This window comes from Triticum urartu, chromosome 3A (assembly GCF_056163025.1).
Source record: "Triticum urartu cultivar PI428250 chromosome 3A, HENAU_Tu73, whole genome shotgun sequence".
In the NCBI taxonomy this organism is placed as follows: Eukaryota; Viridiplantae; Streptophyta; class Magnoliopsida; order Poales; family Poaceae; genus Triticum; species Triticum urartu.
The window spans coordinates 565,701,433-565,720,844 of NC_141875.1; the positions used below are offsets into that span (position 1 = coordinate 565,701,433).

At 44.8% G+C, this 19,412-nt stretch overlaps 2 protein-coding genes across 2 annotated transcripts; both read right to left on the reverse strand.

Moving 5' to 3' along the window:
• Positions 1-1,634: 1,634 nt before the first annotated feature.
• On the reverse strand, positions 1,635-11,488 carry LOC125546978 (beta-glucosidase 2-like). The gene is made up of 12 exons (XM_087547729.1): positions 11,338-11,488; positions 11,192-11,255; positions 4,939-4,997; positions 4,778-4,853; positions 4,623-4,694; positions 4,337-4,424; positions 3,863-4,121; positions 3,633-3,748; positions 3,331-3,545; positions 2,759-2,787; positions 2,282-2,559; positions 1,635-2,122 (listed from the first exon to the last, which is right to left on the reverse strand). The coding sequence occupies exons 1-12, from the start codon at positions 11,467-11,469 to the stop codon at positions 1,855-1,857; spliced, it is 1,656 nt and encodes a 551-aa protein (XP_087403855.1). The 5' UTR covers positions 11,470-11,488; the 3' UTR covers positions 1,635-1,854.
• An 866-nt stretch (positions 11,489-12,354) lies between these two features.
• LOC125545133 (beta-glucosidase 2) lies at positions 12,355-18,697 on the reverse strand. The gene is made up of 15 exons (XM_048709008.2): positions 18,482-18,697; positions 18,200-18,320; positions 17,821-18,116; positions 17,646-17,709; positions 15,822-15,880; positions 15,661-15,736; positions 15,503-15,574; positions 15,267-15,354; positions 14,880-15,138; positions 14,283-14,398; positions 13,975-14,189; positions 13,439-13,467; positions 13,105-13,207; positions 12,937-13,024; positions 12,355-12,856 (listed from the first exon to the last, which is right to left on the reverse strand). The coding sequence occupies exons 3-15, from the start codon at positions 17,977-17,979 to the stop codon at positions 12,622-12,624; spliced, it is 1,563 nt and encodes a 520-aa protein (XP_048564965.1). The 5' UTR covers positions 17,980-18,116; positions 18,200-18,320; positions 18,482-18,697; the 3' UTR covers positions 12,355-12,621.
• Positions 18,698-19,412: the final 715 nt, after the last annotated feature.

Genomic DNA, 19,412 nt, shown 5'->3' on the forward strand with positions numbered 1-19,412 from the left:
TCACATCATTCTCCTAATGATGTGACCCCGTTTATCAAATGACAACTCATGTCTATGGTTAGGAAACATAACCATCTTTGATCAACGAGCTAGTCAAGTAGAGGCATACTAGTGACACTCTGTTTGTCTATGTATTCACAAATGTATCATCTTTGATCAACTCATGTCTATGACAACTCATGTCTATGGTTAGGAAACATAACCATCTTTGATCAACGAGCTAATCAAGTAGAGGCATACTAGTGACACTCTGTTTGTCTATGTATTCACACATGTATCATGTTTCCGGTTAATACAATTCTAGCATGAATAATAAACATTTATCATGATATAAGGAAATAAATAATAACTTTATTATTGCCTCTAGGGCATATTTCCTTCACATGAAACCTCCTCCTCCTCTGCCTCCTCTTCCTCCTCATTCTCTTCCTCCGCCTCTTGCTTCGACACCTCCTCATTCGCCTTTGTCTCGTCCTCCCACACAAGGTGAGCGGCACGACGTTCCTCCGCGATGTGCATCTCCTGCGCGATCTTCGTCCGACGCTCAAGCATTAACATTTTGTAATAGGTAATCTTTTGCCGGACCATGGCGGACAACAAGACTAGAGAGGAAGGGGAAGGAGACGCGGGATCTGGTGGCAACACAAACTAGAGGGAAAGGGGGTTGGCTAGGGTTTGCCCTCGCCGTCCGGTTCAAATAGTCCCATCGAGCGGCGTGTCGGGACTCGGGACGACACCATGAATGCAATCACTGAACTGGTAACCTCTCCCAACAGACTGAAGGGTTTCCACGTGGATCCCACCCATCGATTCAACATGAAGGGCGCGTCCGCGCTTTGACATATCCATCCTACATATGGATTGGGTATTGAGGGTGTCGGATAACCGAGCGTATGGGCATGATTTGAGAGTCCCGGTTGGATAGTGTTTTTTCAATTCGAGCGATGTCCGGGCTGTCCGCCTTGACGCTTGGAGGGAATTTAGGGTCGGCGTCCATCCTTCGCCTCTGACGCATCCCGCCTCCCATCCTTCTCCTTTGACGCTGGTGTCATAGCTGGGCATACTCCCTTCTCCGGCCGGATTTCTTAATTTGCTTCTGCCATCAGCGGGTTGCTCTACCCCACTACATCACCCCCACCGCCGCTCCAGCAACTCGTGTAACATGGACTTGTATCTTTTCTACATTGTGACTACCATCACTCTATGGATGTATAACTAGGCACAGTTGTCGTGAGAAGAACTGTCCATGTTCGCGGTTCAGAGCTTTGCACGTTGAGTTTTGATGTCATGTGCTCGAGCCGTGTATCCAAACCTGCACATCCCTTAAAAAAGCTACACAGGAGCATACGCTCACGCGTACGCCTCATCTCGAGGTCCGCATGGCCGCATCAGGCACACACGGTTCTTAACTTGATGTTTCAACCGGCGGCGTTAAATTTTGGTGCCATGTTAGTGCTTTCGGCAACGCGATTACTGAAAATCAGCGTTTTCGGCAAACTTTTATGAAAATGATAGATTTCCGCACCAAGCAACCCAATTGTGGTGTTTTTTTTGGCAATTTAACTCCACCTCGGTCCCCAAGGAGAGATGATCACGAAGAAACTGCCAAACAAAGATCTTGATCTGTACCGAAATTGCAAAACCTGCTCGCTGGTACTTACGAATTCCATCTTTAGGGGCGTAATCCTTCCCTAACCTTAGTCCCCCATGTTGACACGGGTATGTCGTACAGAAAAACTATCCGCAACGAGAAGACAAAAATGCAGCACATGCAAATCGAAACCTGCACACATCCCTCACAAAAACTACGCAGGAGCATACGCACAGGCAGGGGCCTCATCTTCCAGGCCCGCATCAGGCACACTCGGTTGCTTCACTCTCCAGGCTCGGGAGTCCGCACACCGCGTCTAGCTTCTCCTGCATTGTTCTCGACGCGAGCGCAGCGGTTCCGTTGCGCTTGAGGAAGCCGGCGTACCAGCGAGCCGAGAGCCTGGCTTGCCGCGGCCGCCTCCCGTCGGCGAAGTCGACGCGGTACAGCCCGTACCTCGACTGGTACCCCGACAGGAGCTCGAACAGGTCCATGAATGCCCACGCGAAGTAGCCCCTCACGTCGGCTCCGTCCCTGCACAACAAACAAACAGAGAATCACACATCGAATGGTGGAATAATATCTTCTTTTGTCCCAAAGAACCGTACGCAGGCTAGAAATCTGTAACTTCCGATGAATCCCATTGCTTTTGAAAATGAATGATCGATCGGGTAGAGCTTCTGGCATACGCACCTCATCGCGTTTAGTGTGCTCTCCATGTAGCTGCGTAGGTAACCGATCCTGTCGGCGTCATCTAGGCCGTCATCGGCAGACCCCATACCTGAAACAGACCACATGACTACGTACATGAGTAACGATGCACCTTTCTTCTTCAGCTGAGACTTTTGCTTCTGGTTGGGAGTACGCTTGCCATTCTCCTGGACATAGACCGGAATCGCGTAGGTTTCTTTCAGGTACTCCAGTACAAGTTGCAGCCCTTTGGGGTCACTTGGGACATTTGTTGGGGCACTCTGCACTCCGATAAACAAAGATTATCTTTGATGGTTACTGTCAAGCTAATGATCTCAGGTTTTTAAGTGGGTTTTCTCTTTTCTAATCTCTTGATCAAGTTCAGAACATATAACCCAATAGATGTATGGTGAATGACCAAAATAACTTCATTTTTAGCAACTTCTTTGCACATAACATCGATGACATGATTTTTCTTACCGGACTAAGTGGTGGGTCTGTCCTAGAACCTGCATCATACAAAGGAATCACTAGTTAGAACTTTTCTGTTACACTAGTGTAGAATGCAGTGAACAAATAGCATACTTTGTGTAATGTAGTGCACTAAAATAACATCTTTAAAGGGATGACTGAATACTGCACTCACTCAGAGAAATACACAATTTACATGACTGATGAATCTGGAAAGGTTGCTAGCCGGTTTGTCTTAGCAATTTATCATTAGTAGGACGCCGCTCACAGCATCTTGGCTAGCCTATTTTTTGCATGACCTTTTCTACGGTACATTTTACTATCAGAGGAGGAGAGTAATATAAGTCTCAACCAACCATTCATTTTTCAGGGCAATATGGTCTAGATAAAAGAATATCATCAAGCCTATGGTTGCGCACAGTTTCTGAAACGTGCAACTACTTAATTAACCGTTAGATGAAGAATCAATGTCCTAGAAAAAAGAGGCACCAAAAAACGAATCAAATTGCACATCCACACAGCACACGACTATGAGCAGTTAAGCAACAATCCTAGTATCAGCATCCAAAAAAGATACTTACCCCTTGAATCAACCGACATGTCCGTGTTATAGTCCCGAACGCCTGTTTCTAGAGGGCGGTCATTCACGTAGAGAGAATAGTAGTGATTTATTCCAATAAAATCTAGAGAACCCTTGATAACTTCAGACTGAACTTTCGAGAAGGATGGAAGGCGAGAGCCAACATTCTTCTTCATTACTTCTGGGTAGTCCCCAAACACCAATGGGTCCAGTATCCTGCCAATACGGCACTTAAGATCTCAACAATGCACAGATCATGTATATTAAAGCTTCCATTGACAGAATGGATGCACAATATCATACCAGCCAAATAAGAAATCTTTACATCTCTGGGTTGCATCTAAATCCACTGTGGAATTTGTCAGCGAGTAACTCCAGTAGGAGTACATACTTATGCCAACAACTCCTTTTTGCATGTTCTACGTCAAAAAAGGTTACTTAGTTCTTGAGCAAAGTTAAAATGGTTTAGAATATCGAAGTTCATGAAGAAAATAAGCATCACCAAAACAGTAAGTACAAGATCATCCACTCACTTGATATTTTTCTCTGTACAGACTGGCAACCGATGCATGCGCCATAAGGGTATTATGAGCTGCTATATATGGTTCCACACTAGAGTCCCCAGTGGTGCACTTTGTTGCTCCAAATGGATCCGAGCAACGGCCAGGAGGGAATATACCAACATCATAAGAGGCCATTATACCAATGTTTGGCTCATTCACTGTCGTCCAAGATGCAACTCTATCTCCAAACTCCCGGAAGCAAACATCTGCATATGCTGTGAAATCTTCGCTGCATTTTGTAGATTTGAGGCTATGAATACAACAAACGATTGTGTTGTAAACATGCCAATGACATATAAAATTGCCACTCCAGTTGAGCTATGTATTACCTCCATCCCGAATTAGTTGTCTTAGATTTGTCTACACATGTATCTAGACAAATCTAAGACAACTAATTTGGGACGGAGGGAGTATTTGGTGGTGAAATCATATATATGCACTTACATAATTCTGGGGCTTAACCATCCACCATACTCGTCTTCAAGAATCTGAGGGAGATCTAGATGGTGAAGTGTGATGTGGACTTGAATTCCTGGGGATAAATATCACAAAGGAGGGTATAAACTTCTACTCCCTCCGTCCGGAAATACTTGTCGGAGAAATGGATAAGTATTTTACATGCACTTCTTAAGAAGGAACATTATTTACACCAATTCATATGAAATATGCACCTAACAATCTATTACTATAAAATTATTTAAATGCTCAAAGATATAATGAAAATACTTGCCATGATTCACTAGCTCATCAATGAGGTTATTGTAGTACTCCAGCCCTCTGGGATTGACAGCTCCGCGTCCATCTGCACACCAGAAAGTTAAACAATGAGATCAATTACAAAACTAAAGCAGTTTGTTCTGTTGAAGGTCATGAGAATTTATGTACTTGGAATGAGCCTTGACCAGGAGATGGAGAACCTATAGGCCTCTAGGCCTGTCTCAAACATGAGCTTGATATCCTCCTACAAATTCAGATAAGCCAAATTTCTTGTAGAACTACTAAAGCAGAGAAATGCTCAAGATTTTACAAGGCCCCATACTATGTACCATATATTTGTGGTACCCATCCGCGGCAACATCTCCCGTGCTTTTGTCTGGCATTTTGCCTGCAAGAACAGATCAAACTGTGAAAGTTGAGCTAAACTACAACAAACACTTCTTGGTCAACCATGTCAAGTGCTGGCCATGGCTATTGCCAATGCCAACTTGCCATGTTCAGTTACTCTATAAATTTAGTTATGCTTCAGCAACGGAAATGGTGTGTTAATTGTTTCTACCAAGAGGGGACTCATCTCAAATATCCACTCAACGCATCAGGCAAAACTGACAATGCCTTTTCTTACGCATATGGGATATCCAGAGTCTTGACAGTCATATGGGAAAGCTAGAGTGGGGGGGGGGGGGGGGGGCAGTCTAACCCCTTCTGTTGATGTTTTTGGATATACTGTAGGTACGTTCCCAATAAAATATCTAGGAATTCCACTACATTATGATAAGCTGAGAAGGGAAGATATTCAACCCCTTATTGATAAAATTTTGAAGAGGATGGCTGGTTGGAGAGGAAAACTACTTTCCTACTCAGCCAGACTAACTCTGATCAAGGACAAGTTTGACCTTATTGATGTTAAGCATGGAAAATATATCATCCAGTTAGACCTATTAGATAAAAACATGAAATGCTGCCGGTCCCTGATGGTAGTATATGGAGCGGCTCAGGATGAGAATAAGCCTGAGTTTATTGCTGAATTATCTCATATGTGTCATACCACTCGTATCCCATACTTAGTGGGTGGGGATTTCAATATACTTCGTCACAGCGGTGAGAAGAATAAAAGGACGCCCATGTCTCATTTCTCGGATGTGTTTAATTCTGTCATCCATTTGCTTGGGCTTAGGGAGATCTATATGAATGGAGGGGTATACACCTGGTCGAACAAGCAGGAGAATCCCACTCTGGAGAAGCTGGATAGAGTTTTGATGTCACCAGATTGGGAAGACTTATATCCCCTTGTCTCGGTTAGCAAACTAGTTAAGGACCTATCTGATCACAACCCCCCTGTTATTGGATGGGGGCGGGCTGCAGCTAGAGCACCAGGGAGTACGTGCTTTAGATTTGATAACAACTGGCTTAATAATCCAGCCTTTCTACCTTTGGTTGCTGATATTTGGTCGAAACCTGTGTATACTGATGATCCCATAAATACCCTGAATATTAAACTGAAAAGAGTTAAGAAGTTTTTTAAAGGGTGGGGTTCTAATATATTTGGGAACAACAAAATTAAGAGAAAAATTATCAGACTTGAATTGCAAGAATTGGAAAAGCTTGAGGAAATTGTTGGGCTGTGTGGGGAGGCTTATACCAGAAAGCTGGATATATTGAATGAACTAAATAATATGTATGTGGAGGAAGAGCTTTTTTGGCACCAATTCTCTAATGAGAGATGGTTGTTGAAAGGAGACAATAATACTGGTTTTTTCCATAAAGTGGCTAATGGGAGACGTAGGAAACATTCGATGGTCTCACTTAAGTGTGGAGCTACTGTTATAGAAGGGACAAAAAATCTCTTAGCTCATGCTACTGAATACTATAAAAATCTCTTTGGACCAGCCCCTGGTAATCTATGTCATATAGATGAAAACCTTTGGTCACAAGAGGAAAAAATTACTCCGGAAGACAATGATGACTTGACTCGACCTTTTTCTATTGATGAAATTAAAAAGGCCCTTTTTGATATGAAATCTAACCATGCCCCTGGACCGGATAATATACCCGTTGAATTCTATCAACATTGTTGGGATGTAGTAGCCCCGGACTTATTGGCCTTATTTGAATGGTTTTATGAAGGGAGATTGGATGTGCAAAGGTTGAATTATGGCATTATTATTCTTTTGCCGAAATCTGCTGACGCTAGTAAGATCCAGCAATATAGGCCAATATGTTTGCTTCGTTGTCCATACAAGCTTATTACCAAGGTTATGGACATTAGGGCCAGTAAATATGCTTATAAGCTATTCAGCATTCAGCAAAACGCGTTCATTAAAGGGAGGCATATAGTAGATGGCATATTATCTTTACATGAAGTTTTGCATCATGCTCATATTAATAAACAGGTTGGGGTTGTTCTTAAGCTTGACTTCGAGAAAGCTTATGACAAAGTTAATTGGGAGTTTCTGCTGGAATGTCATGAAAAACGTGGGTTTAACCAAAAATGGTGTAGTTGGGTAGCTCAAATTCTTAAGAATGGGACGGTTAGTGTTAAAATCAATGATGAGTTGGGTCCTTATATTCAAAGTGCGAAAGGGGTCAGGCAGGGAGACCCACATTCTCCTTTCCTCTTTAATATTGCAGCAGAGTGCTTAACTAAGATGATGACCTCTGCCCAAAAATATGGTCTCATCAAAGGGTTGGCCTCTGATCTGATTGAGAATGGTGTGGGTATCTTACAATATGCGGATGATACAGTTATCTGTTTCGAGCATGACTTTGACAAGGCTGTCAATGTTAAACTCCTATTATACTTATTTGAGCTAATGTCGGGGCTGAAAATTAACTTTGACAAGAGTGAGATTGTTGTTATAGGTGGGGATAATGAGACTGATGCAACATACGCTGATATGTTTGGGTGTCAGGTGGGGAAATTACCTATGAGATACCTGGGTACTCCTGTCACTTATTCCACTGTGAGAAATATAGAGTTGGACTTTTTGGAAGCTAAGATGATTAAAAAACTTGATGCTTGGATTGCATATTCAGCATCATCTGGGGCTAGATTGACTCTGTTAAATTCCAGTCTGGATGGAATCCCATCATATCTTATGTCGATGTTTTTGTTCAACAAAACTTTTATTGACAAAATGGACAAACACCGTAGAAGATTTTTTTTGCAGGAGAAAAAATAAAAAACGTGCTTACCATATGGTGAAATGGGCTAGGGTTTGCCGATCCAAAAATATTGGGGGATTGGGACTCAAGGATCTCCATAAACAAAATATTAGCCTCTTAACAAAATGGTGGTGGAAACTTGAGACTTGTGATGGGCTGTGGCAACGTATTATTCGTGCCAAATACTTTAAAAATAGGACTGTAGCTAACATTCGTAGCCGCTTTTCTGATTCTCCTTGCTGGAAGGCAATAATGAAAGTAAAAGAGACGTATATGGCTGGAAGGGTCGTCCAGATCAATAGTGGTAATCTGGCTAGGGTGTGGCACGACCCATGGCTGAATGAAGAACCTTTGCGAGATAAGATGCCTGTCTTATTTAGTATATGTCAAGATCAGGATGAGACTATTGCTGAGTTTGTGGCAAAAGACTATAAACTGGGGTTCAGACGGAGACTGTTTGGAGAGGTTAAGGACCAGTGGGACTGGGTGGTCTCTGAGGCTAAAAAATATACCCTAAACACCTCCCCTGATGTAGTTTCATGGAGCCTTAATAAGAAGAAGAGGTTCTCCACCAAATCAGTTTATGAGTGGCTGGAGAGGGATTTGGCTGGTCCGAATAACAAATGGATTTGGAAATCTAGTATTCCTTTAAAAATTAAAATTTTCTTGTGGCAGTTGTTTCAAAATGTTGTGCTTACACGGGATAACTTGCGTAAAAGGGGCTGGCCTGGAAATCCTGCTTGTTCCTTCTGCAATAACATGGAAGATGCTAATCATCTGCTTTTTACATGTTCACTTGCTCGAACAGTATGGGGGGTCTTGGGTGTAACAATTGGGGCTTCCTGTTGCCCTCGATCACTCTGGCAAAGTTGGGCATGGCTTTATAAATTCTTTCCAGGTGAAAAGAAATTCTATATGATGATTATTGCTGCGATTTGCTGGGGGATTTGGTGCCTCCGAAACAAAGTTACTTTTGATAAGTACAATGCTCGTACTCCACTGGAGGCTGTTTTCGGTGCTTGTTCTTTTATGTTGTACTGGACAGGACTGCTGAAAGAAGAAGACAGGACGAGGCTCCAGGCTGGGGTGAAAAGACTGGCATTTGCGGCAGCGGCTCTGGCAGACAGGTCGTACACTCAGGGGAGGATGCTGCTGAGGGATGGAGATGAAGTTCAGATTGGCTAGCTTGGTCATCTCGCCAGTTTCGTCGATTCCACTGGGGTTTGATGCCCGTTCTGATGTTTGTCAAAAGTTGATTCGCAGTTGCCTTATGCTCCCTGGGTGGCTGCGAAGTTTCTTTCATATTCTTTGCTGTCTAGGTTGTAGTTGCTTGTTATGTGTCGTCAGGTTTTCTCCCCATGGTGGTTGATCCATTCTAGGGTCTTCCTGTTGTGGGTTTCCTGGCGGTGCTCCAGCTCGCTCTACCCCTTTTAGTCCTATTTGGGTTCTGGTGGTCGTTTTATTTTGGATGTGGTGCCTAGAGACATGTTGAAACCGAACCTATGTATTTCCGTTGATTGCAAAATTAATGGAAAGGGGTGTGAGCCCGGTTGGAAAAAAAAACTCTGATCAAGGCCTGTTTGGCTAGTATTCCTGTTTATCTACTGTCCTTCTTTAAATTTCCCAAATGGGCTCTAGATTTAATTAATAACCAGCTTGCTCATTGCTTATGGAGTGATTTTGAAGGAAATAGAAAACTCCATTTGGCCAATTGGCACTTGGTCTGAATGAAAAAAGAGCATGGTGGACTTGGGGTCCCCAATATTAAGGACCTCAATCTATGTCTGTTAGGTAGCTGGGTCAAAAGGTATGCCCAAGATGAGGGCAAGATCTGGAAAAAGATCATAGATAATAAATATGTTAGAGACTCACCTAACATCTTTGCATGTAGACCATAGGCTTCCTCAAAATTTTGGCAGGGGGTTATGTGGGCTGCTAAGGCTCTCAAATTTGGCTATAGATGGGTGGTGGGAAATGGGAGGAAAACCAGATTCTAGGAGGATATCTGGTTTGGCACCTCCCCCCTCTCTGTCCAGTTCTGGCCACTCTATGCTATCTGTCATCAACAATGTGTGACAGTTTCAGAAGTTTGGGATGGGGAGATGATCAAACTTACATTTAGGAGGGTTTTTACCTCTTCTATGATGGAAGAGTGGTACCATCTTGAGCAAATTATTAAAAAAACTACCCTCACTGGGGAGGATGATGCTATGATCTGACAGTATGAATCCAAAGGGGTTTACTCTTCCAGATCACTTTATGCCATCATTAACTTCAGAGGGGTGAAACCTGTCTTCATTCCTTCAGTTTGGTCTATTGTAGTGCCACCCAGAGTTCAGGTCTTTCTCTGGCTGCTAGCTCATAACAAGCTGATGACTAAAGATAATTTGCTTAAAAGAGGGATTGACAAAACCCGAGGATGCCTATTCTGCTCTGAACAAGAAACAATAGATCACCTGTTTTTTGGTTGTGTAGTGGCAAAAAGCATATGGGGGGAGGTCTCCTCTTTTTTCTCTATTGATTTAGGGTCTAGTTATCTTTCTATTGCCAAATTTTGGCCTGCAAACAAAAAACACGAAGTTCTAAATGCCTTTTGCGCCTGTGTACTATGGTGCCTTTGGAAAATTAGAAACAAACATGTTTTTGATAATGCTATTTGGTCTGATATTAAACAGGTCTGGCGGCTGATCTGGAGAACACTCAAGAGATGGATAATTCTGTACTCACAAGATTCGCAGGAGAAAATGCAGAGAATCCTATGGTGGATATCCTGCATCCTCAAAGCTCCCCTGCAACTGGATATGGGATGAAAATGGGATTGGGAGACACTGGAGGTGTCTTGCCAACACATTTCCTCGCCAAACTGGCCTTGGGAATTCGCAAGTGCGGTTTCAAGAGCGCAGACAACTCAAAAGCAAAAAAGTCTCCAGAGAAGGCGTCAACTCAGACAAACTCAAGCCCTGACTCGCCACTGGACTGGCCGGGCTCTCCAGCACAACCTTTCAAGAAGATGAGGGGGGGGGATCCTGGAGCAGATCAAGGAGGTCCGCCTGATGCTTGCGGCGGAAGACAAGAAGATGCTGGGTGATGAGGAGAACTCGGTTCCTGCTGGGACACTTGAAGGCCGCGTTGCTTAGTTCCTTTTCTTTTCTTCGCTTACCATTGGAGAGATCATAAAAAAGCATGTACTTGGCTGTATGCCCTTTTCTCTTTCCTTGGCTGTAGGCCTTTTCTGTTTCTTTGCTCTCCCTGAACATGCATTGCAGCATGCCAAAGGGAATAAGACACCTGTGACTTCTGTTTGGGTTTCATTTTTTAAATGGAACCGGGGGGGGGGGCGCGAAAACTCCCCTGATGATCTAAAAATGGGAAAGCTAGAGGCAGATTTCACAAACATGTACAGTAGTAGCAAGCAACCTGCGTGAGTGAAAGTGTCCCGACTGCTTGGGCTCCTGCCATCCTCAGCAACAGCACCCTCATACTATTACATGCAGAAAAAAAACATTAAGATTCATCAAGTAAACACTCTAGAACTTTCAGCTCAAACGAGATAGACTACTTACTTGATATGCCGAGGTGCCAGCTCCAAAGACGAATCCCAGTGGGAAATCACTTCTTGTGAAGCCAGGATCAGCCGTAGTTGCATCCTGAACCCAGAGGGACAGCAGGAGGTAGAAGAAGGCAGCAGCACCCATCTATGATCTGTGTTTTTCTGTGCATAATGGGTTCGTTCGCTTCGAGAGAAGATTTATATCAGGATTAGTCTCACTCTCAACCGCAACCTTACCTCGTGAAAGAAGCCAGATTAAACAACTTTCATCTAGTAACGTCAGTCTTCTGTGGGGACATGTGCAGCTAGTTAAACGTGTGCCACTGCCTGGTGCGTGCTTGCACATGATTTTTTGCCGCTCATGATCACGAGCCCCATTAATTTTTTTGCATGGATAAACACAGATCAGTATGAGTAGCTGTCACAGATTAAGAAAAGACACGCAGTTAAAAAAATATTCAACAAAGAGTGAATTTTATTGACCCGAAATGACCCATAAAATGGATATAAACATAACAAGCACTCATCCAACCTCTGCATAGTTACGACGCATACAAGTTTAGGCTACAAGGTCGGGGTCGGGCGGGACGGCGTGCAGTGCGTCCCTATGTTTACTGAGAACAGGCCACCATAGAACAAATTTGGGCTAGTGGAGTAAGATTTTACAGAGAAAAAAAATAGATTTGGAGAACTAAAATTTTGGGGATCTAAGAGCTAGTGTTTAATCCCTTTAACCAACAAAACTTCCTTCATAGTAGTAGGTTTGAGGATCTGCTAGAGATGCTCAGCAGTATGTGATGGCTGAATGTGCATTCTCACCGGGTTCCTCCAAGGACCAACAGGCCACCACTCAAACCATTGCTCTGAATGATGCACATCCATGAACTCCATCCCCGCGACTGACAAAGACCGGGCCACAGGTTTCTTCACATCTAATCTTTGCACGGACCCTCACATAGCCACATAGCTTTCATCTTCTGACTCTGCTTCCGTAACTCAATGCTTGTCTGAAAGCTATGTACAATATATATGTAAGCGTAACCATGATGTTTTTTATATCTGAACTCATGGTTTTCTGTAACAAGGGTCAATGTAATGTAACAGCAAAGAAATGCATCACGTACAATTCGAGCGTTTCGTTTCTTCAACTTGCTCTGAAAGTGATGGCTTTCTAAAGAAAATAATAATCAAGAAAATACAGTAGTGGTTACAGGAGTATTGGTTTCTAGTAATGTAATCCGAGAATCGCGCTTTCTGAATCGAAACCTGACGCGCGCGGTTGCACTGGACTCGGGAGTCAGGACAACAAGTTCAGCGCCTGGTTCATCTGCGTCGTTCTCGGCGCGAGCGCAGAGGTTCCGTTGTGCTTGAGGAAGCCGGAGTACCAGCGAGCCGAGAGCCTGGCCTGCCGCGGCCGCCTCCCGTTGGTGAAGTCGACGCGGTACAGCCCATACCTCAACTGGTACCCGGACAGGAGCTCGAACAAATCCATGAATGCCCACGCGAAGTACCCTCTCACGTCCGCCCCGTTCCTGCACGACAAACAGAGCATCACGCAATGCATGCTGAAAGAACGGGTATAGTATGTTTGATCTGATCTTGACGCACGCACCTCATCGCGTTTAGTGTGCTTTCCATGTAGCTGCTCAGGTAACCGACCCTGTCCGTGTCATCTAGGCTGTCGTCGGCAGAACCCATACCTGAAACAAATCAGGTAACCACATGAGTAACGATGGACCTTTGTTCATCAACAGAAACACATGCTGGGAATTCTGCTTGCCATTCTCCTGGACATAGACCGGAAGGTTTCCGTAGGTTTCTTTCAGGTACTCCAGTTGAAGCTGCAGCCCTTTGGGATCACTTGGAACATTTACTGGGAAGCCCTGCACTCCAATAAAGATAATCTTTGACAGAAGCTTTTGACATCAGTTTTTAAGTGGGTGTTTCTTTTCTAATCTCTTCAAGATTTACCCAAATGGATGTACATGGAATGACCAAAATAATTGCATTTTTAGCTAAAAATTAGCAACTTCTTTGCGAAACACATTGATGATCTTTATTGGAGTCTATAATATTTTTGCAAAACCCTTTGAAGATATAATAATTTTTTGTACCTGACTAGATGGTGGATCTATCCTAGAACCTGCATCATACAAAGGGTTCACAAGTTAGAACAATACATTCAGCTCTTTTCTGTTACATTAGCGTAGACCATACTTTGAGATTTAAACGTGTTTAGAGGGATGACTCAAGACTGAACTCAGAGAAATGCCCAATTTACGTGACTGGTAAATCTCGAAAGGTTGATTGGCAGCTTGTTCTAGCAATTTAGCATTAGCAGGGCATTGTTTCACAACAGCTTGGCTAGCCTATCTTTTGCATATCAAAAGTAACACCCCCCCTCCTTTTTTTTGGTAATCATGATTCAGGAATCTCCTTGTTTGCTTGTGTGATCGTTGCTAGAAAAATGAATATCATGCCTACTATTGCACACAATTTCTAGTGCAACCACATAATTAACCGTTACATGAAGAATGAATGTCTAGGAAAAAAAGACTCAAAAAACCAGTGAAATTGCACATCCACATAGTACATAACTATGAGCAGTTAAGCAACAATCCTAGTATCACTATCCAAAAAAGATACTTACCCCTTAAACTAACTGATATGTCTGCTTTGTAGTCTTGAACGCCTGTTTCCAGAGGGCGATCATTCACGTACAGAGAGTAGTAGTGATTTATTCCAATAAAATCTAAAGAACCCTTGATAAGTTCAGACTGAACTTCCGTGAAGGGTGGAAGGCGAGAGCCAACATTCTTCTTCATTACTTGCGGGTAGTCCCCAAACACCAACGGATCTAGTATCCTGCCAGTACCACACTTAACTTAAGATCTCAACAATGCATGTATTATGCAGGTTAAACGCTTCCAGTGACAAAATGGAGGTGTAATATCATACCAGCCGAAGTAGAAATCTATACATCTCCTAGTTGCTTCTAAATCCACAGTGGAATTTGTCAATGGATAACTCCAGAAAGAGTAAATACTTATGCCAACAACTCCTTTTTGCATGGCCTACATCCAAAAAGTTTCATTAGTTTTTTATAAGCCTATAGTTGGTTAAGATATTGGACATAGGCACCGGACAGGGAATTAACAAAGAATGTAATACTGCCACAGATCCATATTAACTGATGCTGATTTAGTACAACTTTGTACTGAATCAGCGAAAATTAATATGGACGGAGGGAATGCTATTTTTAGATAACAAAGAATAAGAGTCTATGTACATGATGTCCCTGTTTTAAAGGAACAGGCCCAGGAAGCTAAACAAAATAAATCGACAACTCCCCCAAGAAATACTATCCTTGTTGTGTAGCCAATGCTGAAACATGTATCAATAAAAAGATGAGTTACGATGTGGTTAATGTGTAAATGTGTAATGACTTAAAATGGTGCCTCCACCCTTGAGGAAAGCTAATAAAAGTCTAGACTGTCACAGTTCATGAACCTAAGCATCACCAAAACTATTTTAAGTAAAAGATCATCCACTCACTTGATATTTTTTTCTGTACAGACTGACAACCGATGCATGCGCCAAAAGGGTATTATGAACTGCCATGTATGGTTCCACACTAGAGTCCCCAGAGGTGCACTTTGTTACTCCAAATGGATCCGAGCAACGACCAGGAGGGAATATAGCAACATCATAAGAGGCCAATGCACCAATGTTTGGCTCATTCATTGTCGTCCATGATGCAACCCTATCTCCAAACTCCTTGAAGCAAACATCTGCATATGCTGTGAAATCTTCACTGCATTTTGTGGATTTGAGAATATGAAAGGACAAAACATAATGTCGTAAGAATTATGCCGATGATATATAAAATTGCCACTACAATAGAATTTATTTATTTGGTAGTGAAATTATATATGAACTCACACAATTCTGGGGCTTAACCATCCACCATACTCATCTTCAAGAATCTGAGGGAGATCTATATGGTGAAGTGTGATGTGGACTTGAATTCCTGGGATAAATATCACAGAGACCAGAGGGTTCAAAGTTTTATTTTGCATGCATTTCTTGAGAAGGAACATTGATTATATGAAGTATGAACCTAAGAATTGATTGCAGTTAAACATTTAAATGTTCAGAGATCTAATAAAAGTAATTACCACGATTCACTAGCTCATCAATGAGGTTATTGTAGTACTGTAGCCCTTTGGGATTGACAGCTCCGCGTCCATCTACAAACCCGAAATTTCCAGAAACAATGAGATAAATTAGAAACTAAAGCAATTTGTTCTGATGAAGGTCATGATAATTTCTGTACTTGGAATGAGCCTTGACCAGGAGATGGAGAACCTATAGGCCTCTAGGCCTGTCTCAGACATGAGCTTGACATCCTCCTGCAAAATCAGATAAGCCAAATTTCTTTCATAATTAGTAAAGCAGAGAAATGCTCAAGATTTTGCAGGCCCCCATCCTATTTACCATGTATTTGTGGTACCCATCTGCAGCAACATCTCCCGTGCTTTTGTCTGACATTTTGCCTGCAAAATAAAAAAAGCTAGCAGTCAAAATTGACCTAACTGTGATTGGTCAACCACATCAAGTTCTGGTCTTGGCTATTGCCAATAATTACTCCAAATATAGTTATGCTTCAGCAACAGAAATGCTGTGTAAATTGTTCCACCAAGAGGGCACTCGTCTGAAATATCAACTCAACTCATCATGAAAACTGATCACAAATTGATCGACATGCTATTTGTTACACATAGGGTTAATATCCATGCTAAAACCAAATGTAGTTGCAGCACCGAAAAACTAGAGTTAGATTTCACAAACAAGTAGTACCTCCGTTCCCGAGTCGCCTCTCCCCTCCCGAGTCGCCCCCCGCGTGGGCGGCCGGGAGGCCCCCCAGATCCCGTCGGCCGGCCCTCCCCCACTCCTCCTCCTCCTTCCTCGCCGCCGCCAAGGGCACTACAGCGGCGGGGACTCGGGCCCTCTCGCTCGCGGGGGGCTGGCGCCCCCGGGCCGGAGCGTGGCGGCGGGCCGGACGCCACAGCGGGTGGTGGCGGCGCCTCGGCGACTTCGCTCCCCTGCGGCAGGAGGCCTCGCGATCTGGTGCGTCACGGTCGCCAGGGACGGCGGCGGCGTGACCGGATCGGTTTGCGGCGGTGCGACCGGATCTATGCCCAAGCGTGGGCCTTGATCGCTGGTCTGCCGTCGGCACGGTGGCGGGTGTGACTCGTCGGCAGCTGGGCAGATCCGCCGGGATTCTACCCTTGTCTGATCCTTGACAGCGCGGGTACCTCCGGGGAACCCTAGATCTCCTTGGGATCAAGCGATGACGGCAATTTTGCGTCGTAGTCCCTCTTTAGGGCATCGTTTTGGAGTTTACTCCGTTTGAAGGGACCAGCGACGTCGGTGGCGCACGTCTGGTGGAGCAACTGCCGATGAAAATCGCGCCGACTACGGTCATGGCTGACGATGACGGCGTCTTAGATGTCGTTCCCTTGTCGAGGCATCGTCGTTGCAGTCTGCGTCATCAGGCTCGGGATGCTCCGGGGGAAACCCTAGATCTGGGTCTTTCGGATCGGAAGATGATGGCATTTTATCGCTTTCCCTCCTGGGCGCATCGTTTTGGAGCAAGTGATGGCTAGGGGGATGGTGGAGCGGTACTTCATCTCACACATTGATGGCGGCGGAGATCGGCGGCATGGCGCTGTGGAGGCTCGGCGTCCGATGCGCGGAGATGGACTCGCGCAGGAGGAGGTAGCTGTCTGGCGTCATGGTGACGTCGATGGCAGAATGGCCAGACAAGGTAGAAGCCTCAATATGATCTGAAGACGGACCTGTGAAAGATGGCGGCGACGACACACGAGTGCGTCTGACCGGATTGTGCCCCAGACCCGGTATGTGGCTTGGCTGGGGCTTCCGGCTTTTGATGTTAGGCTTAGGTGAGTGGTTTGGGTAGTGGCCCAGCTAGCATCCCTTCATCATATGGATAGAAGTAGCGGCACATGTTGCCAAGATGGTGGATTCAGGTATATTGTTTGTAATACTTTGTAAGGTCCTCGAGAATAATCAATAAAGTGGCCGTATGCATCTCCCAGATGCAGAGGCCGGGGGTCATCCTCCTTTTCTAAAAAAAAAGTAGTACCTCCGTTCCAAATTACAAATTGTTTTGGATATTTCAATATGGACTAGATAGAGACTGAAATAGGTGAACAAACATACTAAAACACGTCTATATACAATCCGATTAAAAAAGCATCTTGTAATTCCGAATGGAGGGAGGGAGTAGCAACTAACCTGCGTGAGTGAAAGTGTCCCAATAGCTTGGGCTCCTGCCTCCCTCAGAAACAGCACCCTCATACTATACATGCAAACGAAACATCAAGAATCCAAGATTGATTAAACTGGCGACGGCACCCGATGAACTAAGCACGCCAGAACTTCCAGGCCAAACAAGATAAAGATTGCTTACTTGATATGCCGAGGTTGCAGATCCAAAGACGAATCCCCGTGGGAAATCACTTCTTGTGAAGCGAAGACCAGCTGCAGCTGCATCCTGAACCCAGAGGGACAGCAAGAGGTAGAAGAAGGCTGTAGCACCACCCATCTGTGGTTGTGTTCTTCTGTGCATAGTTGACTCGCTCCGGTCCGAGGAGATTTATATCAGACAGAGAATTAATCCCAACCTCAACCTTACCTCGTGGGAATCAACCTCAACCAGATTAAACAACATTTCTCTGCCTTCAGACCTGGTGGGGATGTGTGCAGCTGCAATGCGTGCCTCCACGCTTCAGTGGAAACCTTTGCCGGAAACTCTGAATGCAAATGGCATTTCTTTTCAAGAAATATACCTGGGCCTTGAGTGTTGAGATATACTATAATTTTTTGCCGCTGAATTGGTTGGGTTCAGCTGACCCATCAGCGCTCCACCTCCACCAGCCCCGGTTAAAAAATTGGACAGATGCGTCATATCTGTATACGATGGATGAGCACAGATCAGTGCACAGATTAAGAAAAGACACACCGCGTTGATTAGAGTAGAAAATAAAATCCCCCCTAATTGATAAGGACTGGCTGCGTTGCGTGCATCAAAAACTAAAGGCGGGAATGGGATGGATAGTGAGCATCAGCACCTGCCCCTCTTCTCCAGGTTCTCGCGCGCTGACGGAGCTGCGGAAACGACCAGTTGAGGATGAACGGGCACCGGCAGTCGCTTCCGCTATCACGCCGGCAGCTTAGTGGACAGCGGAGAGCTCGGCGGCGCCGCGGAGTTGGAGGAGACGAGGGTTTCACGGAGGAATCGATGTGCCAAAGTGGGGGGCCGATGCTAAGGCCAACTCCACCGCGGCGACACCAACCGGACGTCCATTTTGACCGGATTTTATCCCTTTGGAACGCCGATGGATTCGTCCGTGTCTGTTTCTATCCGTTGGGTCGTGCGTACCCCATCACGCGTCCACATTCCAAAACTTGTCCATATTAAACGTGTTTAAAAAAACATAAAACATAAATAAAATGACTTAAAAAGATAAATAAACGCATTTTAAAAAACTTAAAATTTAAGTTAGGGTCCATGGCCACAAAACGACCCAGTTTCACGTCCAATTTGACATAATTAAACATAAAAAAGAAAAAAAAAGGCCACCGCCAGCGCGCTCGTGCCCGTGCCCGTCGATGCCGTCGCCGTTTTCAGTGGTCGTCGGCGTCGTCGTCGTCGCTGACGAGGTCCACGTAGGCCGATGACGTCCAGAGGTGGGCTGGCGATGCGTGGTAGACGGGGGCGGGCTGAACGGCGGGAGGTGCCTGCACGACCTCCTCCCGTGGCGACGCCTCTCGCTCCGGTGACCTCGGCGAAGTGGCGCACCAGTTGACGCCCACGACGGCGGCCATCTCCGGAGCAGTGCAGGACCAGCCCCCCTGGCCCAGCAGGCTCAGGTGAAACGCGGCCACCGGCTCCTCCTCCATCGCCTCCTCCCTCCTCTCCTCTACCATTTACAGCTCGGGGAAGGCGACGTCACCGGCGGCAGAGAGTGCCATAGTCTCCTCCAAGCCGTCCCATTGGCG

What these genes read in the sequence shown, in the direction of transcription:
- LOC125546978 (XM_087547729.1), bottom strand. Translation starts at nt 11,469, where the DNA reads ATGGGTGCTGCTGCCTTCTTCTACCTCCTGCTGTCCCTCTGGGTTCAG. An exon ending in TGATGAGCTAGTGAATCATG is followed by an intron (nt 4,425 to 4,622) that starts GCAAGTATTTTC and finishes ATTTATCCCCAG; the next exon opens with GAATTCAAGTCCACATCACA. An exon ending in AGCACACTAAACGCGATGAG is followed by an intron (nt 2,123 to 2,281) that starts GTGCGTATGCCA and finishes TTTGTTGTGCAG; the next exon opens with GGACGGAGCCGACGTGAGGG.
- LOC125545133 (XM_048709008.2), bottom strand. Translation starts at nt 17,979, where the DNA reads ATGCACAGAAGAACACAACCACAGATGGGTGGTGCTACAGCCTTCTTC. An exon ending in CTGGTCAAGGCTCATTCCAA is followed by an intron (nt 15,575 to 15,660) that starts GTACAGAAATTA and finishes TCGGGTTTGTAG; the next exon opens with ATGGACGCGGAGCTGTCAAT. An exon ending in TGATGAGCTAGTGAATCGTG is followed by an intron (nt 15,355 to 15,502) that starts GTAATTACTTTT and finishes TATTTATCCCAG; the next exon opens with GAATTCAAGTCCACATCACA.